Source organism: Saimiri boliviensis, chromosome 21 (genome assembly GCF_048565385.1).
Source record: "Saimiri boliviensis isolate mSaiBol1 chromosome 21, mSaiBol1.pri, whole genome shotgun sequence".
NCBI lineage: Eukaryota > Metazoa > Chordata > Mammalia > Primates > Cebidae > Saimiri > Saimiri boliviensis.
In genome coordinates, this window is record NC_133469.1 from 9,291,030 (window position 1) to 9,318,627 (window position 27,598).

General features: G+C 47.1%; 1 protein-coding gene across 7 annotated transcripts in view; it reads left to right on the top strand.

Moving 5' to 3' along the window:
* The window catches only part of TCF20 (transcription factor 20), a 189,220-nt gene extending 161,994 nt beyond the window's left edge, over nucleotides 1-27,226 (top strand). For 2 of the 7 annotated variants that reach the window (XM_074391196.1, XM_003932809.4), the window contains exons 3-6: nucleotides 3,177-3,270; nucleotides 12,459-12,508; nucleotides 13,561-13,688; nucleotides 21,261-22,584. In XM_074391196.1, the coding sequence (XP_074247297.1) occupies nucleotides 3,177-3,270; nucleotides 12,459-12,508; nucleotides 13,561-13,644 (228 nt within the window). In that variant the 3' untranslated portion in view covers nucleotides 13,645-13,688; nucleotides 21,261-22,584. Of the gene's footprint in view, nucleotides 1-3,176; nucleotides 3,271-12,458; nucleotides 12,509-13,560; nucleotides 13,689-21,260; nucleotides 22,585-24,298; nucleotides 26,557-27,123 lie in introns of those variants that run through there. The other 5 variants (XR_012515507.1, XR_012515508.1, XM_039463174.2 and 2 more) reach the window with 5 other exon arrangements.
* Nucleotides 27,227-27,598: the final 372 nt, after the last annotated feature.

Here is a 27,598-nt window from a genome sequence, read left to right on the forward strand (position 1 = left end):
ATCTCACCGACCCCCTGCCCATATGTCAGCATCAAGTCCTGTCGGTTTTACCCCCAAATTGTCTAAATGCAGCCTCTTACATGCATTTCCACCACCAGTACCCAAACACTTCCATGTCATCCCTAACCCAGCAACAGCCATTGTTGGCCCTAGTTTCCTGCACATTAGCCTCCTACCCCCTCAGATTTTGGCTCCACTGTATCAGTTCCCTACACCCTGCCTGCTTGTCCCTCCACACAACACTTTGTTCCCCTTCCCCAAGGTAGCTCTTACTCATTCTTTATGACTCGGGTCAAGCTACACGCCCTCAAGAATGCTTTTCTGACCTCCTTAACTAGGTTGACGACATTTCCTGTATGCCCTGAAGTAGTATTTACATCACTGTTTAAATTTTGCTTTACCCCTAGATCATTCTGTGAGCTCCTGGAGGGTAGACACTAGGTGAACTTTGGCTCCCCATTTCAGCCTCTGCAGACAGCCATGCAATAAAAATTTGTTGAATGAATAAAAAAAAGTATTATACTTTTGACCTGGCCACTGTTTTAAGCCTGAATTAATGCATTTAACCCTAATGACATTTCTGTGAGGTGAGTGCTGTTATTAACCCCACACCTGCAGGTTGAGGAATAAAGGTTAGGAATTTGGCCACGAAGGCATAGCTAGAAAGTGGAGCCACTTACCAAGCAGTTACTTAGGTTCCAGAGCATGCATACTTAACCCTTCTATAGCAGCGCCCAAGTACTTGTAACAAGGCTAGAGGTGGCCTGGTCCTGGGGTTTGGTGATTTAGTGCTTGACAGTGTCATGATAGGTCCAGGTCTCTCCGTCTTGCCACTGTTCTGTCCTCAGCAGGCTGGCTTTGTCTTTAGGGCTGTCCCCTCGTGGCGATACAGTGGCTGCTACAGATCCCACTGTCTAGACCTCACAGAGGCCAGGCAAAAAAAATTACCTGTTCCTCCCTCTTCTCTCTCTTTGAAAGGGTGAAACTTTTATACTTGTAATCCTAGCACTTTTGGAGGCTGAGATGGGAGAATTGCTTGAGCCAAGGAGTTGAAGAACAGTCCAGACAACATAGTGAGACCCCATCTCTACAAAAACTTTTTTAAAAAATTAGCTGAATGTGGTAGCACACACCTGTAGTCTCAGCTACTCAAGAGGCTCGGGTGGGAGAATCACCTGAGCCTGAGAGGTAGAGGCTGCAGTGAGCCATGATTATGCCACTGCACTACAGCCTGGGTGACAGAGCAAGACATTTTCTTAAAATTAAAAAAAGAGAAAAATGAGAGTGGTGCAAAATGTTTGCAAAAGGCTTTTTTCTTGCAGGCTTTCCTACCAGAAATGCTTGACATACCCATTTCTAAATGGCCACCACTCACTGTGATTCATCCCCCAAGGTGGGGAGGGACATATCTTTTGGGCTCCTTGATTAAGAAAGTGACAGCAAGAGTCTGCGCACGGTGGTTCATGCCTGTAATTCCAGCACTTTGGGAGGCCGAGGTGAGCAGATCATGAGGTCAGGAGTTTGAGACCAGCCTGGCCAACGTGGCAAAACCCTCTCTCTACTAAAAATACAAAAATTAGCCGGGTGTGGTGATGCACACCTGTAATCCCAGCTACTCAGGAGGCTGAGGCAGGAGAATAACTTGAACCCAGGAGGCAGAGGTTGCAGTGAGCCAACATCGTGCCATTGCACTCCAGCCAGGGGGACAGAGCGAGATTCTGTCTCGGAAAAAAAAAAGAAATTGGGAGTCCACATGGCTGCAGCGTGGCCACCGACGGACTACTCACGCTTCCTCAAGTTGATAATGAGTTCTTTTGGAGTCTGAGATGCTCTGTGGCACTGACAAAAATAGACAGTCTAGGACTACCAGAAATGCTGTGAATTTGTCCTTGGTTTACTTTAGGCCACATGGTAAATAAACGTGCTGATTATCGGCACCAAGAAATACCGGCAAAGCTTTTAAAAGACTAATCTCTTCCAGTCCTTGTCCTTACCTGTTTTGTCTCTGGAGGATGCCAGGGATGGTCATCCAGAATCTCAGCTCTGACCCTGAAGCAAGTTATTTTCCCTCTGGTGTCTCAAGAGTTTGGTGTGAAGTGTTAGGAGCGCTTGCCAGGTGGAATAGTGCAGAGAGCTAGATGAGATCATTCAGTCTGAGCATGGGGAGTGATTGGGCTTTGCTGTTGCTGGCATTAGCATAGTTTCCCATCAGTGTTGTGTCGGGGGCCTGAGCCAGCTCAGTGTAATTGCTTAGGGAACACTCTTATTTTTCATAGAAGCAGGAACAAGTTTCTGTTTCTTCCAACTAGCCTTACTGGTTGTGTGCCTCTGCTACCTGAACAGCCTGCATCTTTAGTAGGGTCACATGTGGTTGAGTTTTATGAATATGTTTATTGCTGATAGGACATATTTCTTACCCTGACAGGATGAGCACTTACAACAGCCACATCACAGGGCTGACAGAGATGTGACCCACTTTAAGAAAACCTGACCATATAAGGAGGAGTGTCTCAATTAACAAAATAATGTCTCACTTAGCCAGAAATTCATGGCAGGTTTTCTGGTGCATTTAAAATAAGATGCATATATAAAAATACCATTTGCACACAGGAGCCCATATTTTCTGAAAAGGGAATTATACTTGTATTGGGCATTTGGGGTAAGTAGATCAAAAATAAAAATAAAATCTTCTTACAAGAACTAGAAACCAGATTCCACTTTTAATTCTAAAAGGTTTATATATAACTCTACTATCTTACCCTTTCCTTCCCCAGATTTTCACAGCAGAAGTAAACAGGGAAGATCTGCAGGCCACTTACGATAGCAGCAAGGAAATGCCTAGCAGAGTATGTGGGTGGGTGGATGGGGGAGCACCAGAGGCAAGGCTGGGGACCCCACTCTGGCATGTCCTTTATGACATGGATTGCTTATTGCACCCTGTTGTGTTGTTGATTTGAGAACATTTGTGAGGCTTGGCCTGAAACATTATTGCTGGATCCCTTCCCATGATGTGGTCAGTGAGTAGTGTTTAGAAATTGACCAGCCCATCCTGCCACCACAGACTCCTCTAACCACAGAGACACGTGCTGAGGTCTAACAGATGGGAACCAGGGAAGGGCCAGAGGAGAGGGCTGAATCTGGGATACTGACATGCCTGACTTTTCCCTTCTTTTCAGAAATGTTCCCACTGCCAGGAGGCAGGTGCCACCTTGGGCTGCTACAACAAAGGCTGCTCCTTCCGATACCATTACCCGTGTGCCATTGATGCAGGTAAGAGGAGACCACAGACCCCTGTCCAGAGCATCCAGAGAGTTAGGACATTCAGTTTGATTCTCTCCATTTTTCTTTTGTCAGTTCATAAAAAAATTCCTACCCCCTTCCCCTTCCTCCATTCCCTGGCAACCACTACTCTGTTTTCTTTTATAAATTTTTACTTTTTTTTTTTTCTTGAAGCTCTGTTGGACTCAGTCCTTTCTATCTCTGTGGACTTCCCTGTGCTGTACATTTGGGTTATTTCTACTTTTTGACTGTTACGAATAATGCTGCTATAGAGCATTCACATACAAGCATTTGTATGAACATGTTTTCTTTTCTCTTGGATGTATACCTGGGAGTAGAATTGCTGGATCATACGGTAACTCTGTGTAACCTTTTAAGGAACTACCAGACTGTTTTCCAAAGTGGCTGCCCTGTTTTACATTCCCACCGCAAGTGCATGAGGGTTCTCCTTTCCCCAGATCCTCCCTGATGCTTGCTCTCATGGTTTTTTTTTTTTTTTTTTTTTTGGTGTTTTTTTAAATGTAGCCAACCCAGTGGGTAAGAAATGGTAGTTCATTGTGATTTTTATTTGTATTTCCCTGATGGCTAATAATGTTGAGCATTTTTTAATGTGCTTATTGGCCATTTGTACATCTTCTTTGGAGAAATAGATATTCACATCCTTTGCCCATTGTTAAATTGGGTTATTTAATCTTTTTATTGTCAAGTTTTAAGAATTATTTGTAGGCTGGGCCTGGTGGCTCACACCTGTAATTCCAGCACTTTGGATGGCTGAGGTGGGCAGATCATGAGGTCAGGAGTTCGAGACTAGCCTGGCCAATATAGTGAAACCCCGTTTCTACTAAAAATAAAAAAAATTAGCTGGGCATGATGGTGCACTCCTGTAGTCCCAGCTACTCGAGAGTCTGAGGCAGGAGAATCGCTTGAACCCAGGAGGCCGAGGTTGTGGTGAGCCGAGATCATACCACTGAACTCCAGCCTAAGCAACAGAGTGAGACACAAAAAACAAAAAAGGGATTATTTGTAATTCTGGATATCTGGTTTGCAAATATTTTCTTCTATTCTCTGAATTGTCTTTTTACTTTGATAGAATCACACAGGCAGTTCTCCATTGGACATCAACTGGGTGTCCTGCAGTTTAGTTCAGTTCCGACACTAGGCAGAGTTAGTACAGCCCATACAGGTTTAAGGGCTCAGTCCCACTAGACCACTCCCCACTTCAGATGCCAGTCTCGAGCCCTGTGATATGACCTGTGTTTCTGAATGATCAGCTATAAACTGGGGTTCCCAAGACCCCTTCCTTGGGTTTGATTAATGTTTAACATGGCTCACGGAACTCAGGGAAACACTTCACTTGTGTTTACACATTATAAAGAATACAGATGAACAGCCAGATGAAAGAGACACATAGGGCCAGATATGTGGGAAGGGGCATGCCCTCTCCTGGGGCACCACCCCTGAGGTACCCTCATGTGCTCAGCAGTCCAGAAGCTCTCTGAATCCAGTAGTTCATGGATTCTTGGAGGCTTAATTATGTAGGCATAATCAGTTATTAACTCAGTCTTCACCTCCTCTCTCCTTCCTGGAGTGGGGTGGGTAGAGCTAAAAGTTCCAAGCTTTTAATCATGGCCTAGTCTCTCTGGTGCCTAGCCCCCATCCAGGAGCCACCAAGAGTTGCCTCGTGCTCCTATCATCCAGGAAATTCTAAGGGGTTAGGAGCTCCATGTCAGGAACCAGGATCAAAAACCAAATATTAAAAGATTCTCCTAGGACCCCAGATTGCTCAGGAATTTACATGGGTTTTAGGAGCTCTGTGCCAGGAATCAGGGATGAAAACTAAAATATGTCTTTCTTTCTCTAAACCACAGAATTACAAGGAGTGTTGCATTGTGTTTGTTGAGATGATAGGGTGGTGTTTTGCATGTGTTAATGGTTGAAAGAAGGGAAACATTCTGTTAAAGAAGTGCCATCCAGTGAATGGTACAGAAGACCACAGTTTCTGTACCATTTCTGACTCAGAGCTTCGATAACCTGGGAGAATCGCCTTTCTTTTTCTAGACTTTAGTCCCTTTGGTGGGTGTTTTCCCCAGTTACTTTTTCGGCGGCAGGGTGGTTGTTAATTTTAAGTTTATTAGGATTTTTACTTTTTTTTTTTTTTTTTTGGAAACAAAGTTTTGCTGTTATTGCCCAGACTAGAGTGCAATGGCATGATCTCAGCTCACTGCAACCTCCACCTCTTGTGTTCAAACCATTCTCCTGCCTCAGCCTCCCGAGTAGCTGGGATTACAGGTTCACATGATCACACCCAGCTGATTTTTAAATTTTTACTAGAGATGGGGTTTTGCCATGTTAACAAGGCTGATTTCCAAACTCCTGGCCTCAGGTGATCCACCCGCCTTGGTCTCCGAAAGTGCTGGGATTAGAGATGTGAGCCACTGTGACCAGCCTTTTTTACTTTTTTTAATGGACAATAATTGTAGACATGGGGTACTCAGTAGTGTGTGTGTGTGTGTGTGTGTGTGTGTGTGTGTGTGTGTGTCTAAATAAAATGATCCGACCTGGGTAGTTAGCATATCCAACATCTCAAACATCATGTTGGAACATTTGGTATCTTGTGGTCATTTGAAACTATACAATACATTGTTGTTAACTGTTGTCATCCTGTAGTGAACACTAGAACTTATTTTTCCCATCTAGATGTAATTTTGTATTCTTTAACAAATCTCTACTTACCCCTTCCTTTCCTTTCCCCTTCCTAGCCTCTAGTATCCTCTGTTCTACTTTTTATTAATACTTCTATAAGATCGGCTTTTTTAGTTTCCATGTGAGTGAGAACATGCAGCTTTTAACTTGATGTGCTTGACATAATGTCTTCTTGTTATTTCTTGAGCATTAGATGTGTCTAAGACCATCACACCCAGGCAGCCCCCATAATGCCTGTGGTCACGTTTGAGGAAAAGTAGTGGGAGTGGGAGAAGGCAGCAAGTAGCATGGTACTTGTCATCTGCGTGCCCCCCCTCTCTGTGCTTCCCCAGGAGGGAAGCAGGGCTTTCCATGGAGGCAGCTACACTGTCCCTAGGAGGTGGGGTTTGATTTGAATATGGTGGTAAGGGGAAGAGGGTATGGCTGACTGCATAATGGGAACAGGCAAGAGGCATAACGCACATAGAGCAAGGCCCACCAGACTTGGATCAGGTCTCAGAGCTCATCCTGCCCACCCTTCCTTCAAGCACAGCAGTTACTGCAGCTCCTGACTTTTGTTATCAGCATGTCTCCATTCCTCCACATCCGTCTTGCCCTTACTTCCCGCTTCCCTCTTTTCTCTCCAAGCTTCTGTAGGAGAAACAGCTAAAAAGAACAAGAGAGGTATAGAGGAGAACGCTGTTGCCAGTTAGATTCTTATAAAAGTGTGTGTGTGCACACGTACCTGTGCACTGAAGGGCAGCTTGATGCCAAGGCACTATTTGATCAGAGGAAAAATAGGAAATCAGAAATAGAGTGCCAGGTGCAGTGGTTCACACCTGTAATCTCAGCACTTTGAGAAGCTGAGATGGGAAGAGTGCTTGAGCCCAGAAGTTTGAGAGCAGCCTGGCCAACATGGCAAAACCCCATCTCTACAAAAAATAAATAAAAATTAGCCAGGCATGGTAACTCTTGCCTGTAGCCCTAGCTACCGAGGAGGCCGAGATGGAAGGATCATCTGAGCCCAGGAGGGGCTGCATGCGCTGTGATTGGCCACTGCACTCCAGCCTGGGCTACAGAGTGAGACCCCATCTCAAAAAAAAAAAAAAAAAAAAAGCCTTGAAATATCAGTGCAGGAAGCTTGGGTTTTAGTCCATCCCCTTCATTCTCTTTTCTCCTCCAAATGTTTTCATGTTAAGTCTAAGCAGTAATTTACCCTGGGTCATAGTCTGCCATATTCGATAGTACAGCAGTTAAATTCTTCTCAAGAGCTAACCAGTTAACCAGGTATGGTGGTTCACAACTGTAATCCCAGCTGCTCAGGAGGCTGTGGCTAGAGGACTGCTTGAGGCCAGAAATTCAAGTTCAGCTTAGATAACATAGCGAGAACTGGTCTGTTCAAAATAAGTTTTTAAAAGAGCCAACCAAAGAGCCTTTTCTCATTTTCATTACCCTTAGTTACATCAGAACGTTGTGTTTTCTTCCTGTAGTCTAGTTACTAGGAAAGGAGGAGTGGTAATACAAATAAGTTTTTTGTTCCTAGTTGAAGAAAATGGCTTTTTGGTGATTTTTTTTTTTTTTTTTTTTGAGACAGGGTTTAACTATGTTGCCCAGGCTAGACTCAGACTCTTGGACTCAAGCGATCCTTCCAAGTAGCTGGGAATACAGGCATGTGCCATCATGTCCAGCTACATAGGAGGATCTTTAAGTATTAAGTTTTTTCTGGTTTATTATTCTATATTGGGAATACTTTATGTGTTGACTCTCCCAGTTGGCAGCTGGGTAAGAAGTGGTCTCCCCACGGAGGCTGTGTTCAGGGATACATTAGGGTGAGCAGACAGGACAGGCAGGTACCACATCCCACCCAAGCACACTTCAGCAAGGGCCCCCCCTGGAGGTTGCCCCTGCTCTTGGTTCATAGCCTGCCTCGTAGTCCAGTTTCTAAGATGTGAGGCAGCAAAGCCCAGCTTTGCAGTGATGTAAATGCTTTAGCTCTGCACTCTCCAATGTGGTAACCACAAACCAGGTGTGACCATTGAGTCCTAGTGGGACTGAGGAAATGAAATTTTTTTTTTGAATTTTCACTTAAGTGGCCATGTATGGCTAGTGGCTGAACAGCACAGGCTTAGAGCTACCCTCATCAATCCATGTTCAGGTAGTATGGGTTGGGATTCTTTGGAAGGGGCCATAGGGCACTGGAACATCCTTTCCTCTAATGGAAGCTTGCCCAGGTTGCCACCCCAGAGCACTAGCAGAGAAGCACAGGACCTTCTTTATTAGCTGAGGGCTTGTGAGTAAATGGTATCTGTCATTTTCTGTTTTGGGGCCCATCTTGGTAGCCTGCCTAGTTAAGCTGATAGCATCTCTATTTAACAGAAGTTGGTGGCCGACTGTCCAGCAAGACAGATGGGTCTGGGTTGGGAGGAGTGAGGACAGGGCTGTTGGCCTCTGGCTTTGCAGCCTCTGCTGCTGTGCACTCTGCTCCTTCATGTGGAGAGCTGGGAACAGAGGCAGCTTCACAAGATGACCATGTCTTGGTCATTGCAGTCTTTTTGATGACCCAAGTCACAGTGACCCAGAGGCCTGCACTGCTCTTTGGGGATGGATGTTTGTATTATTCCACACAGTCTTCTTGGAAATTGCTCTCTGTGTATGATGTAACTTTGTATCCAGGAAACAGGTTTATTGATTGACTTTTCTTTCTAATCATAACTAAAATATGTCCTTGATTTAAGAATCCCTAATCTCCCTGTGGAGTAAGGAACAGTATAACATTTTCAGCTCTGCCTTGCTGTCAACCACCCAGATCTTGAAAGAGCTGTTGATGTCTCATGGAAAACTTTTATTACTGGGATGTCTCCATAGAAACAGAATCTCTGTTTCATGAAGATCTGTGCCGCCTGCCGCCTTCCCCCACCTGATGTCCATCCTGCATTTCTGACGTCATGGTCAGCTGTTCTGTGCTGCTTGTTTTGTCACAGGCACAGGATTTGGCTCCAGGTGGGGGTTACGGTAATAAGAGCATGAGCTCTGGTTTTTTAAAAAAATTAATACATTTATCATAGTGAGCCCCAACAATTAAGACAAGAGAAAAACAGGCTGCGATAGCTCATTAATAATTCCACTGTGCATAAAGAACCTTGTATAGAGGGTTTTTTCTTTTATGAAGAAACACAGCTGGAAATTCTACTTTCTGCAGCTCTCTTTGCAGCAGCAATTTAAAGCTGCTATCTCTGCTGCAGACTTTGATCTTGCTAGTGCAGTCAGAGCCCTGGATGGGTTGTTAAGAAATGCTGGTGGTCTGGGGCCTCCCCGAGGGACAGCTGTCTGGATCACAGAAGCCAGTCCCACTGCCAAGAGCCCCATATTTCCCTCCTTATGGCCCAGGAGCCTGAACCTACCCTTCAGCAAGGCAGGGTGGGGCTGGCAGGCTCCTGTGTCCCAAGCCCTGCAATGTGCCAACATGAGGAATAGCAGTAGCACTGGGGTAGAGTGTAGGTGAATTTGAGTGTATCTGGTACCCAACACATCCAGAGGACATTAGATCTTGTTTTTCCCTCCTCCCTCCTTGAGCCCACCATCCTCAACCTGGGAACATGTGGATGCATGCGGATATCGAAGCTTCACAGAGCTTGTAATGAGAAGCTCAGTAAATCCACCCTACCTTTGAGCTTAAAGAGATAAATGAAAGTGGCCTTCTCTTCTGGGGTGTTGATGTTTGTGTCTGCAAGCCATCTTGTTGACTAGGCCACCTTGTGGGTCTTTCTGAGCTTGGATGATGATCTTGCAAGCTGTTTACTTTGACTTCACTGTGCAGAAGTGCTGACTGGGCCCTCTGGACAGTGTAGGACAGTGCCTGGGCCTTGAAGAACAGAGCTTGAGAGACCAAGACTGGCTGGCCATGTAGGTGCAGTTGCCTGTTCAGAGTGCCCAGGAGAGGTTTTACTATACCTACTGCTCTTCACTCTTCCCTCCCAGCAGGGACTGGTAAGAGAAGCTCCCCCATGACCTCCAGGTTTCTGAGCTTTCTAGCTATGGTTCTGGCCCCTGCCAAAACCTGAATTGCGGTTCCTGATGGTCTGTGGACGTGTATGAGAACAGAAGGGGACATTGTCTGCACAGTGTTCCTGCATGGGAGGCCTTGTCAAAGATGGACACTGCCTCAGGCAGATTGCTTTAGGAGACTTCCATTTCCAGATGTATCTAGCACTAGTTTCAAGTTGTCTTTAGTGTACACTTACAGTGTCTTACTGGTTTCTGCTTCTAACTCACAGGGAACCCATTTCCTAACATTAGGCCTGTTTTATTAATGGTCTGTCACAGCTAGTCACTGTTCCGTGGCTGTGAGGAAGCTGAGCCACCTGCGCCTTTCTGATAGCACCCTTTGCCACTCATGTGGTCCCATCCTCATTTGTATAAACCCCTGTGGCATAAGCGTGGCCATAACAACATGTGCTGTACTGTGTCTGTTTGGCTCAAACTAGAGACTGAGCCAGCATAGTGCTTGCTGCCGGAGCCCAGGTAAGAAAAGAGCATGTCCCCCGAGCTCCCGTTGTCTGGCTCCCACTGTTTATAAACTCTCTGGCAGATTGGAGCAGCAGGAGTCTTGGTCACACTATGTACTTGTGGGTTTTAAATTAACACATTTCATTTACTGCCTTGCTAGTTGCTTGCTGGGGGAGGGGGTTGGAGGTTAATGATAACTTGCTAAGCTCTTGGGCCCACAAAGCCAAGAAGGCTGCTGCCCATTCTCTTAGATATTCACGGCCTCCAGTGAAAGGCTGTGATATTCCAGGTCTGGCCAAATATAAAAGAGTCTTTTTGACTTGTTTTAGGATACTGGGACCTGAAAAGTTTTCATGTGTATGTTCCTTGCTTATTACTATTGCACTTGGAAATCTGTGGGCACACAGGCTGCTAGTCTGGATCTCAGTTTAAATTTAACAAGGGTAAGTACCATGGCTGCCTCTTGCCATGGTGCCTGGGAGCTCTCTGAGAATGTGTTATCAATATTTATTAACATTCTGCCACCACGTCTTGCACCAGTGACCTGGCTGTCAGTCTCCAGGAGCTGTGGTGTGCAGAGTGAACTCATTAATTAGATTTCCTTGCCCTGATCTGCACTACCCTTGTGTGAGAGCTCAACTCACCTGGAGGCAGATGTGTTCTTGTTGCCGTCCAGGATGCTGTCATCATGTTACAAGTTGGAATGAATCATTTTTCCTCCAAGGATTAAAAGCATCCTCACAGGATTTTACCTTCCTCTGAAGCATTTAGTGTGGATTATGTGATTTGTGTTGGAGGCTTCCGTGTCTCCATGGGTCATAGGGCATAGGTGACAGTGGGTCTCTCAGGCCTGGCCACCTTTCTGTCCCACACACCTGGGCTTTCTCTGTACAGAGAAGAAAAGACAATTCCAGATTTTCAAGTGTTTTTACAAGGAGGCTTTGGCTTGAGCCTGAGAAATGGGGTTAGTCTAAAATCAAGGCTGTTTAAAATAGCATTTATTGGTGATATCATGGGACTATAGAAAAGATAAAATTTAAATCAGCTGTATCTTATTACCCAAAGAGAATGATTGTTATATATTCATTGATTTCCTTTCAGTCTTTTTTTTCTTTTTTTTTTTTTTTTTTTTTTTTTTTTTGGAGACGAAGTCTTGCTCTGTTACCAGGCTGGAGAGCCATGGCACCATCTTAGCTCACTGCAACCTCTGACTCCCTGGTTCAAGCGATTTTCCTGCGTCAGCCTCCCAAGTAGCTGGGATTACAGGCACGCACCACCATGCCTAGCTAATTTTTATATTTTCAGTAGAGACAGGGTTTCACCGTGTTGACCAGGCTGGTCTCAATCTTTTGACCTCGTGATTCACCCGCCTCGGCCTCCCAAAGTGCTGGGATTACAGGCGTGAGCCACCATGCCTGGCCTTTTTTTTAAAAAAGACAATCTTGTTTGCCCAGGCTATAGTGCAGTGATGTGATCATAGCACACTGCAGCCTTGAACTCCTGAGCTCGAGCAATCTTCCCACTTCAGCCTCCCAAGTAGCTGGGACTATAGGCAAATGCCATCACACCCAGTCTTTCAGTCTTTTTTAATAGTAACAGGGTCTCATTCTGTTGCACAAGCTGGTCTTGACTCTTAGACTCAAGTGATCCTTCTGCCTCAGGCTTCCAAAAGGCTATGATTACAGGTGTGAGCTACCATACCCAGCCCCTAGTCTGTTTTTTTAAGGTATATACACATTTAATAAAATTAGTACATTTATACGTTTGTATATCCTGGTTTTTTCAAGCAGTTTTGTTTCATGAATGTTTTTTTAAGTGACAGATGTTCCATCTTGTTAAGGTATCATACTCACTTGGGTTGTCTCTAATGTTTTCCTATTAGAAGTAACAGTGTAGGGACCTCCTGCCTGACTCTGTCAATCCCAGCCAGCATGAGCACACCCACGTCCAGCTGTAAAGTCTCCATCTGACTGTCCCCTTCTGTCTTGCAGATTGTTTGCTACATGAGGAGAACTTCTCGGTGAGGTGCCCTAAGCACAAGGTGAGTCAGGGGCCCCAAGAGCTGAGCTGCCAGCAGGGATGGGATCAAGGGTGGCTCCTTCTGAAAGACCCAAGGACCAAGTGTTGTAGGGCCTCACCCACACCTGTCCCCATCTGTGCCTCCGGCTATCAATCCGCTCCTGGTCCTGGGAAGGTGGAGGGGCATGATGCCGAGGGGAGACCCGTGGCATGGGGCCAGCACTCTGAGTGGTTTGAGGATGCCAGAAGAAATGTATTTTGGAGCAGGGTGTGGGGGGGGGGTGTTTGTCTATTAATTAAGAGAAGTGAGGTTGTTTGGTAAGACTGGTTCTAGGCCTTGAGACCTATATAGAGGCATCTTCCCAGACTAGATGTTGAGCTGACCCCAGGGTTCTGGGGAAGCTCACGGTCTCTTCCAGGTTGTGCTTCTGCAGAAGCAGCCTGATGCACAGTGAATAGGCTGCCTCAGCTCTACTTCCCAGTTTATTTAGGAGGTGGTCTCGTGGTCACTTCCTTTAGGAAAGGGTGAGAGGTGAGGGGTGAATGACCTGTTTGTGGATACCTCATTTATGTGTGAGGAGGGTGTATGTGGAGAGGGAGCCCCAAGAAAGGATCAAAACGGAGACCACTGCCACCTGATGTTTCCTGCAGAGGCTGCACTGTGTCTCTGGCTGAGGTCACACTGACACCTGGTGGTCACTGGTCACACACAGTCTTAAATCTAGTAGGGCCCAAAGTACTAGGAGGAGGTTGTCCAGAGAGGTCTGTCCTCAAAATGCTCCTGAAGGATGCTTGCTTATGCTTTTTTAAAACAATTTTTCTGGGAGGGGCCGTCACAGGATTTTATATTCACTTTATTTTTATTTAATTTGCATGTTATTTTTAGAACTCTCCTTTTTAAGGGTCACATTTTGCCTCAGAAAACCCTGTCTGAATGTCTCCTGTTTGTCATCAAGACTGACTCTGCCTTTTCTTTCCTTTTCTGTGTGCCACTCCTGTCCTCCCTCCGCCCTCCCTGATCTCCACTCTATCCTCTCCCACCTGTCTGTCTCCTCTTGGCTTTGCCTGTGTCAGCCTCCCCTTCCGTGCCCTCTCCCCCCCTTGCAGAACAAGACCGCGAAAGGCAGCCTCAGCACAGAGCAGTCGGAGCGGGGGTGAGGGGGGCAGTGTGCTCGTGGGAATGGAAAGGACAGCAAGCACAGGTGAGTCGGGGCCTCTGGGCTCCCTGCACCCTGCCCAGCTCCCAGCCGGCCTTGTTGCCTCTACTCTCCTGCCCGCTTCGGGCTGTGTCGCCAGCATTTCATTCAATGGATGGCAACACCAGGTGGATGCAGTGTTCTTCCATTGGTTACTTAGCTCCCCCAGAATATCTGTGGAAAGTAGTGGGGGCTTCAAAACTGTCCACTGCCAACGGGGTGCAGCGTGACTGTTCTTGAAGGCAACCCTTCAGGGCACAGCTGGCCAGGGGTAGCCTTGTGAGTGGTGCTCCTGAGGACAGGATACAGCAGGCTTTTGGGTCTCTTTCTTCCGGACAGGGCATCTCTTGCCTGTTGCCCCTGCTCTTTCCCCCACCTGAGAAAGGGTTCTAGTCAGTGGTCTCTTCTTTTTAATTTACTGCATTTCTGTAAAGTTTATGGTATGTTTTACTTTGAAAACAACAGAACTCTGTTTTGTTATTTGAAATCTTTTTTCTCCAGTACTGTAAAGGATTCCTTTTTGCGAAAGTACAAAGGAAAGGAAAATTTTCAAAGATTTAGTAGACTCTAACATCTGATTTAATTTTACTCTTAAAAATCCCAAGGCTGGGCATGGTGGCTCATACCTAAAATGCCAGCATTTTGGGAGGCCAAGGCAGGAGGATCGCTTGAGCCCAGGAGTTCAAGACCAGCCTGGGCAACAGTGAGACCCTGTCTCTACATTTTTAAGAAAAAATTAGCCATGCATGGTGGTGCGCACCTTTAGTCTCATCTACTCAGGAGGCCGAGCCAGGAGAATCAGTTGATCCGTGGAGGTTGAGGCTGCAGTAAGCCATGATGGTGCCACTACATTCCAGCCTGGGCCACAGTGAGACCCTGTCTCAAAAAAAAAAAAAAAAAAAAGAAAGAAATTATTGTGATTGAATTGTGCTTGTTGTGAGTTTGTGTAGGACCATGATCAGGGCCCTCTCAGCAGGCATCTGTGAAAACAGGATGGTAAGACTTGGGTCTCACAAAGCCACGGGCCTGCAGGTTCCACACTGCTCCTTCACCCTCCCTGCCTCACTGAGGCATGAAGGAAAATAGATTGTAAAGAAAAGAAAACCCAAAGTGTAACTTGTGGCACTTGCTGCTACAGGATGGGGCAGGAGGACTAATTGTCTCAGAATTCTGTGTTCATTGAGGGGTCATTTCTCTCTGGGAGGACTTCTGTGTTGACCTCAGGAGTATGACCCACACAGCTACACTAGACCTGTCCCTTCGGGCAGTGCCATGTGCCTGACCACCTTCTGGATCGTGCCTTTCCCCTTTTACCACTACTGACTTGCAGAGAAGGCCCCTCGGCTGCTGCACCATTTGAGAAGTCAGGTGGGGGCTGATAAGTACTTCTTGATAGGGCGTTGAGTGTAGTGCCTGCCTTTCTCTTTCCTCTTCCAGGGAGTAGGGCTGGCAGTGGAGGAATCAGCAAAGCAGGGAGGTAGGTGGAATCCATTCCATGTGTTCCTGGGTCACAGGAACCAGATGAGCAAATAAAGCCTCTGGGACTTTTGAGTACGTTGCCACCATCAGCAGGTAGCTACTGGTTTTTCAGAACCTGCTAGGCTGCACTGCCTACCTGCCCCACTCCTTTCTCTGGGATTAGCCCTCAGGGCAAGGCAGCAGTTGGGTAGTTTTTTGAAGAACTGTTGCTGATGGCCCTCCTACATGTCCGTACACCCTTGAGGGTGTTGCTGTGCCTTCCCATTGATGCCCCTGTGCCAGCCCCAGCCCAGATGGTTAGAGTCAAGTTCTATAGAGGACCACGGTATTTCTGGAATGTGTTCTAGAAGACCTGGTTAAGGAAACAGCTTAAGTGTGTTTTGTTTTTGTCCTAAAATTGCATCTGTGTCTGAGAAGAAAGTTTGGGCCCTGTGCCTGGGGATTTTGTTCATCACCGGTTTCTCTCGTCATTCTTGGGCCTTCCAACTTGACAGGGTCCTTGGCTTTTTTTTTTTTTTTTTTTTTTTTTTTTTTTGAGACGGAGTCTCGCTCTGTTGTCCAGGCTGGAGTACAGTAACACAATCTGAGCTCAGTGCAACCTCCGTCTCCCAGGCTCGAGCGATTCTCTTACCTCAGCCTCCTGCATAGCTGGGCTACAGGCGTGGGCCACCATGCCTGGCTAATTTTTGTATTTTTTATAGAGACAGGGCTTCACCATGTTGCCCAGGCTGGCCTTGAACTCCTGACCTCAAGTGATCTCCCCACTTCGCCTCTCAAAGTGCTGGGATTACAGTTGGGAGCCACCGTGCCCGACCAGCTCTTTTATTTTTATTTATTTATTTTTTTAAGACCGAGTCTCACTCTGTCACCAGGCTGGTGTGCAATGGCAGTATCGCCTCACTGCAACCTCCACCTCCTGGGTTCAAGCGATTCTCCTGCCTCAGCCTCCTGAGTGTCTGGGATTATAGGTGCGTGCCACCACATCCAGCTAATTTTTGTATTTGTAGTAAATATGGGGTTTCACCATGTTGGTCAGGCTGGTCTCAAACTCCTGACCTCATGATTCGCACTCCTCGGCCTCCCAAAGTGCTGGGATTACAGGCATCAGCCGCCATGCCCCGCCCCTACCAACTCTTGAACAGAACAGTGAGCTTCATCCTTCTGGGTCAAAGCACAGTAATGAAGTGGCCTCATCCATTGTAGAGGATAGTCTCAAGTCCGTTGAGGTTGAACCATTTACCTCTTGGACGGAGCGGGTAGACGCGCTGCATCCAGTCCTGTCCATCTGAAATGTTACGTGCTATCCCCACAAGGCAGATGCCTTTTCCTGGTTCCCCAATTTAGCAGACTAACATTGAGGGTGGTCACCATCCTTCATTTGTGGTAGAAGCCCTGATGACTTGGGGATAGAATCACACCTCTAACTAAAGGAGGGCTCATCTTGGGGTCCATGCTGGGGACAGACAGCCACGATTATTGCGTGCCCTGACAAGGCAGGGAACAGACGGCAGATGTGCGTGTGTTCTGCCTTCTGGTGCGCCATGTTCTGACAGAGTGGTATGGTAGGTGCTCTGTGAACAAGGTCAAGACCACTCCCTGTCTCTGTGTTTCGGTTGTTTCTGTAAACACGGGAATAGCAGTACCAACCTTGTGAGATTCCGTTAGGAAATGCCTCTTACGGGCCAGCATAGCACATTGGCTCTCTCAGCCCATTGGTCTGCCATTCCTAGCTGTGCGTTTCTCATGGGAGTTGTAGGGGTCAAGGCAGCAGATTGGACCCTGCACCTGCCTCTTACAGCAAAAAATACCCAAGGCTTGGGGTTAAAACATGCCACCCCTGCCTTCTAGCATGTGAGGTACCTGGTACTTGTCCCTCACCGGGAGTGCCAGAGAGGAAAAGTCCTTCAGCTGGCCTGTGGTTGTCCACTGTTTCCTTGTGCCAAGGTGGTGGTTTTGTTGGTTTGTGTCATTGGTTGGCAGGGCTTTTGACAGTGGGACCCCTATACCCAGCTCTTCCTCCTGTCATAAATTAAACAAGGAGGCCCTGGGTTCCCCTTACAGGCTCTGTGGTTCAGCACATGGGAAGCCATAACCTTGATTGGAGCTGACACTGCATCCTGCGTACTGTGTACCCTGCACGGAACAGCCATGGATGGAAGCTGAGCAAGGCGGGGAAGGGGGAGTGGCCCCCTTGCCCCTGGAGCTGGACATCACACAGCCCATTTGTGTATGAATGAATGTCACATTCTAGAGTCCCCCTTTTTTCACAACTGGTCCAGAAGAGGTCCTGGGCTTATACCTCCAGAGGATAGCCAGAGTCTGTCCGCTTTCCTTCCTTACTAGCCCCAGCTCAGGCCTGTGTGGCTCCTATAGTGCCTACCTCCCTGCTAATGCTCAGCCGCCAAGTGCAGTCTTCATTAGGCCTCCCTCTAGGCCTGTCTCTTCTCTACGTCCGAGATTTTTGTTACGTTCCAAATAAAGTCCAGATGTCTCACCTTGCTTCCAGAGGTCTGTGGAAGTCTCAGGTGACTCTCCAGGCACCTGGCCTTCCTACGGCTCCTCAGGAGCCAGGCTTTCTCCCTCTGGGCTTCTGCACACACAGTACCTTGTGCTGGAAACACTCTGGCTCCCCATCGTCATGTCGAAGACAGACTTCATCTCGGGTCTCAGCTTAAATGCCAGTTCCTCAGAGAAACTTTACCTTTCTAAATCGTTGTCTCCATTGCCCGTTTACTCACTTGCAGCCTTCCTAGCATCACCACTATTTCACATCATGTACTTGTTTACTACCTGTCTCTACTAGAATGTAAGCTCCATGAGGGCAGGGACCACGTCTGTCTTTGCACCATTAAAGCCTAGCCCAGAGCAGGGGATGTAACTGTGTAACTATGCTAGTGCCAAGTGAGTCTGTGTGGAAGGAGTGAGTGCATCCCAGAGAAGAAAGGACTCTTGAACCCTGACTATCAGTGTCCTAAATCAGTATAGATTCTGAATTAGGTTTCCCTTCACATCCTTCCTCTCTAGTCAGAATTAATATCTATTTTAGAAATGAGGAAACAAGGCCGGTCCTGGTGGCTCACGCCTGTAATCCCAGCACTTTGGAAGACTGAGGCAGGTGGATCAAGAGGTCGAGACCATCCTTGCCAAACCCTGTGAAACCTTGTCTCTATTAAAAATACAAAAATTAGCTGGGCGTGGTAGCACACACCTGTAGTCCCAGCTACTCGGGAGGCTGAGGCAGAAAGAACTGCTTGAACCCAGGAGGCAGAGGTTGCAGTGAGCCAAGATCACACCACTGCACTCCAGTCTGGCAACAGAGTGAGACTCTGTCTCCAAAAAAAAAAAAGAAAGAAAGAAATGAGGAAATGGGCTCTGGGCGAATCCTGGCCAGGTTGAGTGGTGTTGAAATGATGAGTTTTTGCTGCAGTTGGTAATGGCAGGCTTGGAGTCTGATATGGAAGGATGTGAGGACGGCATCCTGGGTTCAGGCCACGGATGAGGCCAAAGGGGAGCAGAAAGGACAGTGTGAGCGAGAAGGGAAGCGAAGGAACAACAAGTGAGGGAGCCTGGGAAGGCGTTGACCCAAGACCAAACCCTGGATGCTGGCAGCTGAGCAGCAAGATGTAGCTCTTTAAAAGAGAACTGATAGTCGTCAGCATCTTCAGTACAGGAGTGGCAAGTCACTTCTGCTGCTCCCAGCCTCGCTGTCTTGCGTACGGCCGTCTCCTCTCAGCTACACCTCGTGCCCTAGAACATGCAGCCCCTAGGGTCCAGTCAGGAAAGCCACAATCCCACCTCTAACTGGCCATGTGGCTTTGGGCTACACGTGTCGCCTTCCTGAGCTTGAGCTCTCTTGAAGTTGGGGGTCAGGCAGGTCTGTGTTAATATGAAATAGTGTCTGTAAAGCTTCTGGCCCAGGGCTTGGCACATAGGGAGTGCTTATTTTCCTTCCTTCTTAATTTCCCTGCTGAAGGAACAATTCTGTTAAAGTAATTCTTGAAAAGTTAGGATCCAGTACATTCAGGATATCATGTGTTGGGGCTGATATAGTCATCAGACCTGGGGAACACTCCCCGTTGGGAAGGCTGTGGAGGGCAGAGCCCCAGACGACAGGTGCTAAAGAACTGCTGATGCCTGGGCCACCACACACCCCAGGGAGGGGCCCGCAGGTAGTAGCACACAGAGCCAAGTGGCCAGGCAGACCCTGGGTACTGATGTGTGCTTCATTCTTTGGTGGTGGGGGCTGGTGTGGGGTCCTGTTCTGAGTAATGAACAAGATTGGGGTGCAGGCCCAAGACTGCTATGTACTGGTAAGGAGGGCAAACCCTGCCTAGTCCCATCTACGAGCAGAGCCTGGCAGGGTATGTGTGGGCATTGACCTTGATTTACACGGGCATCCTGCAACCCCAGTGAGATGATGCCCTTCCATGTTCTGGAGGTAGCTGCCCATTCGCTCAGCTGCTGGCCTGCCTTCCCAGGGCCTGCCTTTACCTCTGTGTGGTGATGTGCCATGGTCTTTGTGGAGTGTATTCCTGCTCATTGATGTTTTCTGCCAAGTAGTCAGGAACCTCCTTGGGCAAGGGCACGTGTGTGTATGTGTTGGGAACTGTTCAGTCTTAGCTTCCCCAGGCTCCAGCCTTCTTAACAGTTCTGGATGTGTGAACTTTATGGAAGCAGAAAGGGCTGGTGACACCTGGGTTCCTGGGGTTTATTTGTCAGTGGAGGGCACCAAATTGGGCTTGAGGAAGCAGGTGAGCCCCAGTGAGAGTCTTAAGAGCACAGTGATTGGCAGAAAGCGAGTGAAGGAGCGAGGCTGCCACCACTTCTGGCCTCTGGTGAAATTTTTCTTGATGGATTCCTTAGAAACTACTGTTTCTCTTGAGACCTTTTCACATGGGATGGCCATGAAGCATTCTACAGAGACCTTTGGTACAACCATCTGTCATTTGTGGGCTATCAGAATCCCCTTCTGCACCTGGGCTGAAAGAGGAGCAAAGCCCCCCAGCCTGGGGTTGAGGGACCCAGGGGCCTCAGGCCTGAGAGATCAAGAGGATTAACATAGTCCAGCTCTGTCTGAGCCTCAGAAAACAGCGAGACCTGCCCTCCCTGTTAGAGGCCATTGTTTATAAGCATCAAGAACTGACTGTGGACCGGGCGCGCAGTGGCTTACACCTGTAATCCCAGCACTTTGGGAGGCTGAGGTGGGCAGATCACCTGAGGCCAGGAAATCAAGATCGGCGTGGCCAACACGATGAAACCACATCTCTACTAAAAACATAAAAATTAGCTGGATGTGGTGTCATGCACCTGTGATCCCAGATACTCGGTTGGCTGAGGCAGAAGAATCACTTGAACCTGGGAGGTAGAGGCTGCAGTGAGCCGAGATCACACCACTGCACTCCAGTCTGGGCAACAGAGCAAGACTCTGTCTCAAAACAAAACAAACAAAAATAACTGACTCTGTCATTAGCCGAGCATGGTGGCATGTACCTGTATTCCCAGCGCCTTGGAAGGCTAAGGTGGGAGGATTGCTGGAGCCTGGGAGTTGAAGGCTGCAGGGAGCTAAGGCAACAGAGTGAGACTTTGTTTCAGAAACAACTAGCTGTGTCGACTAGAGGCAACTGCAAAACTGTCCTAAGAGGCTGGACTTTGAGAAGATTCTTCCACAGATCGACCAGATACTCTAGGTTTCAGTCACAGCTGGGTGCCTAAGGCCACTTCTGTGAGAACCCGGACTTGCCAGCCAGTGCTGGGGTCCTGACGCTGGTGAGGCCCCACCAGGTCCCCTGAGGTCAGGGAGTTCTCTGCTGTCCTGGCTCCTTTATGCACTAGGCAGACATGTGCTGAGGAGCCCTCACAGTCCAGCCCCAGCACCCCCACTAGGTCATTGCTGCCTTTAATCACATTCCAGATCCAGAGCTATACAGCGGCTCCAGCATTGGTTTCAGGTGTGTCCTACAGCAGCAGCACATCTACAGAGGGGTCTGAGTGCAGGATCCCTGCTGAAAGCCCCATCCCAGGGGTATCACAGAACAGAGGCTGTTGATGGTGGACCCTGTGGAGGCTCCTGGCCCTCAGTGTCTGTCCCTTGTCTTCCAGGTGAGACTGTGGAGATGAGAAGGTGGTGGACACTCGTGATGGAATGGAAATTGTCCTACCGTGCAGCCACACCCTGCCCCACCCCGCCCCGCGTGCCTGCCCATGCCAGCACTTCCTAAGTTCTCACATCACACTCAAACCGGTGACACCACAGGAAAGAAAGACCCAAGATGTTGGAATGGCTGTTTCCATGGACACAATCTCCATAGTGACAATGTGGGGGGAGGGGGGAGGGGTGGGATGATGGGGAAATGGTGGGGGGAATTAAAAGGGAGGGATAAAAAATATATATATATAAATCTATTTTTAGTCTGGAAAGACTTTGTTTAAATGAAAGGTGCGCTATCCCTTTTGATTCTATTTTAAAATTAACTAGTTAAAGATCTCCAAATTTGTTCCAATGACAGTGAAATTTAAATGTGAAATTGAACTGAACAAACCCTCATCTCATAAAGGACGGGGTGTGTGTGGCTTTGATCTTTACCTGTCTCACACCAGTTTAGAGAACACTAGACCCAGGATTGGAAAAGCAGACAAACCACACCAAAACCATCCTTTTTGTCATTAATTTGTCTCAAAGTGGGAAGGTTTTAGGGGGAGGGGGAAATACATGTTTTCAAGAGAGGGGGAATGATGTTTAAAGACAAAAATAAATTTTTTTTCATTTCCAGAAACACTATTTATTTATTTTTTATTCTTTATTTTTTTTCTTTTTGGGGGTGAAATTGGTAGATGCCCGAGGTCATAGCTGTGTCCTGGGTCACTGTGGCTGGTGAGGACTCCCATCAAGTGTACACAGCAGCAGCAAAGTCAAAGGATAACCCTCCTCTGGGGCCCCCTGTCCTCAGTGCATTCCAGGCAGCTGTGCCCTGACCCACAGGAACGCTTGGGGATAGGAGGAGGCCCAGGCCTGTGCCGCCGGAGCTGGCAATGTGAGCTGTAGGCAGGGATGAGGAGGGACTGTCGTTGTGATCAGTGTGGGTTAAGCTGTCCAGGAACACCCATTTAACCCTTTTTGCTTTCACTTTTGTAAAGGAAAAGAGGACCTGTCAGATAGGCAGCCCCATGCTACGTGATTCTTTATGTTGTGTTGTGTTGTTTTGTTTTGTTTTGTAAATTGTATAATTTTTAAATATCTGAGTTTTAAAAAAAGAAAAAAGTACAAAAAAATCTTGTTATGGCCTTAAGAAGGGGTTAGTGCATCTTTCAGGGGTCACTCTGCCATGGGGATAAAATAGCTGTTTCACAAACAGTTTTATTTAAAAAAACAAAAAACAAAAAAAATCAAAAAATCAAAAAAATAATAAACTTCATTTTAACCTTGTTTCCTTCTTTTGTTTAATTTAAAGTGAATGCGTCTCTTCCTTCTCCCATTCTAGCCCCCATAGGGTAGCTCTGGTTCTCCAGAGGCGGCCATCATCAGACCTGGTCTGTCCCATTCCCAGCCTCTGGACCGTGAGGTGGCCCTTGCAGCAGAGCCAGGAAACAAAACAAAATTCTGGGCTCCTCTGCCACTCATCTGGGCAGGTGGAGTTCGGACAGTGTATGGACACAGTCAAATTTACTTAGGTTGATGTGAGGACGTATTTCCAATCAACATTAAGGGTTATAAAAAAATAATGCAATGTTAATGGACTTTTTTAGATAATAGAAATGCTAGAAGGAATGTTGTGAAGTAGAAATAAGCGATTATAAATGAGTTCTGTGTTCATCAATTTTGGGGCAGCAGAAATGGCAGATAATTTCATTTTAATGGCTGCATCAAGCAGTCCATTTCTCATTTCACGCCGCCAGGATGGAGGTGTGAGTGGGCACACTGTGTCGGCCGTGGGACTACGCTTGGGCAGCTGAGCAGGACCTGAATAGAAATGATGACTTTTTTCAGCTAGTTGCTTTCTCTTTCTGGTCTTGACTTGGCATTAACACAGTTTAAATGAAATTGATAGATTTCAGGTGTCAAGGGCTAAACCACAAACGTGAAAAATAGTATATCTTGAGGAAAATATTTTCCTGACAGCAAATGTTTCTTCATCACTTTGCCTTTTATTCTTTTGTCCCCTTTTGAATTGCCGATTTTAGTGGAGCACTGGTGATTGTTCTGTGTCTAATCGGCTTCAGAAATGACCTATGCCTGGGGAGTGGCAAGGCTATGCACATGCCTCCCATCTCCAGCTTCTGGCTTCTACATTGAGTCTCAACTGCTCAAATGCCCTTTAGTTCCTTCAGTGTTTGTCTTAATCAGTTTTTTTTAAGCAGCTTTATAATCACAGCAGGATTAAGCTGAAGGTACAGAAAGTTCCCATATAACCCCTTCCCCGACACATGCATAGCTTCCCCCTCTGTCCACATCCCAACCAGAGTGGCATGTTTGTTAGAACTGATAAATTGTTATCACCCAAAGTCCATCGTTTATACTAGGAGCCACTCCTGGTGGTGGACATTTTATGGCTTTTGACAAACGTATAAAGACCTGGATCTGGCAGGGTGTTGTGGCTCATGCCTATAATCCCAGCATTTGAGGAGGCTGAGGTGGGGGAATCACTTGAGTTCGAGAACAGCTTGGGCAACAAGGCAAAACCCCAGCTCTATGTAAAAATAGAAAAATTAACCAGGCGTGGTAGTATGCACCTGTAGTCTCAGCTACTTGGGAGGCTGAGATGGGAGGATCGCTTGAGCCTAGGTGGTCAAGGCTACAGTGAGCTGTGATCATGCCACCATGCTCCAGTCTGGACGACAGCAAAATCCTGTCTCAAAAAAGACGTGGACCGGTCATGATCCAGAGTAGTTTCACTGCCCCAGAGATCTTCTGTGTTCCACTGTGCTGCTCCTCCCCTCGAGTCCCTCACAACTACTGAGGCTTTTACTGTATCCAAAGTTTTGCCTTTTCCAAAATGTCATAAAGTTGAGATTATGTAGTAGGTAGCCTTTTTAGATTGGCTTCTTTCACGTAATGTACATTTAAGGTTCAACAATGTCTTTTCATGACTTGATAGCTTGTTTCTTTCTAGTGATAAATCCACTGTCTGGATGTTCCACAGTTAATCCATTCACCTGCTGAAGAACATCTTGATTGCTTTCAAGTTTTGGCAGTTATGGATAAAGCTGCTGTAAACATCCCTGTGCAGGTTTTTGTGTGGAATGAGGTCTCAACAACTTTGGGTAAGTACAGGGAGCACAACTGGTGAATTGTATGGTAAAAGTATATCTAGTTTTGTAAGAAACTGCCAAATTGTCTGGATTACTGAAGTCAAGATTTTGAGACCAGCCTGGCCAACATGGTGAAATCCTGTCCCTACCGAAACTACAAAAATGAGCCGGGCATGGTGGCTCACACCTGCAGTCCCAGCTACTCGGGAGGCTGAGGTGAGTGACAGAGTGAGACTCTGTCCCAAAAAAAAAAAATTGCCAAACTGTTTTCCAGAGTGTCTGTACCATTTTGTATTCCCACCAGCAATGAACTAGAGTTCCTGATGCTCCACATCCTTGCCAGCGTTTGGTGCTGTCCGTGTTCCGGTTTTGAGCTATTCTAATGAGTGTGTAAGTGGCTTTTTTTTTTTTTTTTTTTTTTTAAATAACTTCTAACGTTTTTACATTGTTGTTTAAAAAACAAAATTTACCATCATAACAGTTATGGTACAGTTCAGTGGTGTTAAGTGTGTTCACATTGTTATGCAGCTGATCTCCAGAAACTTTTCATTTTATAAAACTGAAACACTTTTTTTTTGAGACAGTATTTCATTTTTGTTGCCCAAACTGGAGTGCAATGGCACCACCTCCGCTCACTGCAAACTCCACCTCCCAGGTTCAAGCAATTCTTCTGCCTCAGCCTCCCGAGTAGCTGGGATTACAGGCATGCACCATGCCCAGCTACTTCTGTATTTTTAGTAGAGGTAGGGTTTCTCCATGTTGGTCAGGCTGGTCTTGAACTCCCTACCTCAGGTGATCGGCCCGCCTTGGCCTCCCAAAGTGCTGAGGTTACAGGAGTGAGCCACTGCACCCGACCCCTCCATTTCTAGTTCGTAGAGTATAGGCAGCGCTCAATACCACAGGCTCCACGTCCACAAATTCAACCACACATAGAAGATATTTGGAAAAAAAAAGAAAAGCATAACTAAAAATACAAATAAGAGCAGTATGGTATAGCAACTATTTACACAGCATTTACATTGTATTAGGTATTATAAATCTAGAGATGGTTTAAAGTAAACGGGAGCATATGCATAGGTATACTCTGCCATTTTACATAAGGAACCTGAGTGTCCTTGGATTTTGGTATTTACCTGGCACCAGTCCCCTCCAGGATACCCAGAGACAACTATTCCACTGCATACAGTCTCACCCACTTGTACCTGTGGAAATGCAGGTGCCCTGTTGCTCTGAGGACAGGCTCTGCCACTCAGCACTCTTGAGTCAGACCCAATAGAAACCTGTCCTATGGGAAGAGCTGGGAATTGGAGGGTCCCTCCCAATGGCATTGCCATGCCTGGCAGGAGGAAGGGCAAGAACAGGCAAAATGCTCCAACTTTACTTCCCTTCCCAGTGTAGGCCCTTCCTGGCTCTGTGCCAGCTGGCATTGCAACTTCCTAACTAGTTTTTAGAATTCTTATAATGATGTTTTGGTTCCTTTAGCATTGTCAACTGGGGACTCTAGGAGAACAAGAGCCCAGAGCTTCCTAGTCCACCACTTGCTGACATATTTTCACACCATGTCACTTGGCAATGTTCAGAGGGCCTGCCAGGGCACAGTGCATTTTTCACCATGACACAAGCAGTCCCAGTATTCAGGGACGGCAGTTTGGTTGTGTTTCCTAAAGATAAAAAATCCCAGAAACTTCTATACTAACCATTAATAGAATGTGATGTCCAAACAGTATAGGGCAGTAGTAGCTCAGCACACACTTTGGATGTGGACTCTGACACCACTCTGTGACTTGCACCTCGTTATGTGGTCTCTGAGCCTCAATCTCTGTGCCTTGAGGACCATAAAACCACCTCCTTAGGGGGCTGTGGGAGGATTAATGAGTTGGAGCACACAGTCTGACCAGCAGTTTCTGGCACATAAGTGCCTGATCAATGGAAGCCACAGATGCACAATGATTGGAATAGGCCATAGGCATCATTATTGAAGGTTTTCCTCATGCTGCCATATCTTGAATTACAGGCCTCTGGCAGGTAGGAGGCCATTCGGGAGGGCACTGCTCACATGGCAGGCATGCCTGTCCCTGCTGGTCACACCCACATCATGATGACTGCTTCGGGAGAGCCTGACACCTCAAAAGGCCAAGAGTGCGTACAGGTAATGTATAAAGGGGCCACCATGTGACAAGCACCCAGACCATCCTGCCAGCCCTGCGCCTTGATTCTCTCTCAGTCCCAGGTAGAAAGGTGCTGCCACATAGGACAGGAACACTTATTCAGCTGAGCCAGTTTGGGAGGCCACAATTCAGATCTGAGAAGTCCCCAGATGGACATGGGTCTTGCTCTCCTGGTCATTTGAATGGCCTTAAAACTGTTGGGCCAGATGGCTCATGCCTCTAATCCCAACACTTGGGGAGGCCAAGGTAAAAGAATCACTTGAAGCCAGTTCAAGACCAGCGTGGGCAACATTGTGAGAACTCATCTCTACAAAAAAAACAAAAAAATTTAGTCAGGCATAACGGTGTACACCTGCAGTCCCAGCTACTCAGGAGGCTAAAACAGGAGGATCTCTTGATTGAGCACAGGAGTTTGGGCTGTAGGGAGCTATGATCATACCTCTGCACTCCAGCCTAGGCAACAGAGCAAGACCCTGTCTCTAACAAAAACCAAAATCATAATTTCTTTTTTTTAAATTTTAAATAAACTGTTTACCTTTTGTTCCCAGATCCAGTCTTCATTCAGACCTGCAAAGACCCAGGCTCCAGCTGCCAGCTTCCTGTGGCCCCTCAGGCCACCTGCACAGGAAATTCCAAGGGTGTGTTAGTCCCACTGCCAGTGCCATGACCTACAGTGCTAGGCAGCCCCTCAGTCTCTGCCACTCAAAGTTCTTCAGGAATCCTTCCTAGAAAGTCCTGTTCCAGCCTGGGGCAATGTCCCCATGGCCCTCATGTCACTGCTGGCTTGGCATGTCAGCAATGTTACCTTCCTACTTCTGATGGTCATGAGTACGTTGGGGCACTGGCCCACTGGCTGCCTTCCAACCATGTTCCCAGTACACGGCTCAGGACCCAGTACAACCCATACCTCCAGCTTGGTTGGAGCTCTCATGCCAGGCTGCCTGTCACTCACTGCCCTGGCCTGACCCTGCACCCACTGGCAGCACAGTCAACAGAGCAGGTTGGCTCACAGCAGAGGGCAAA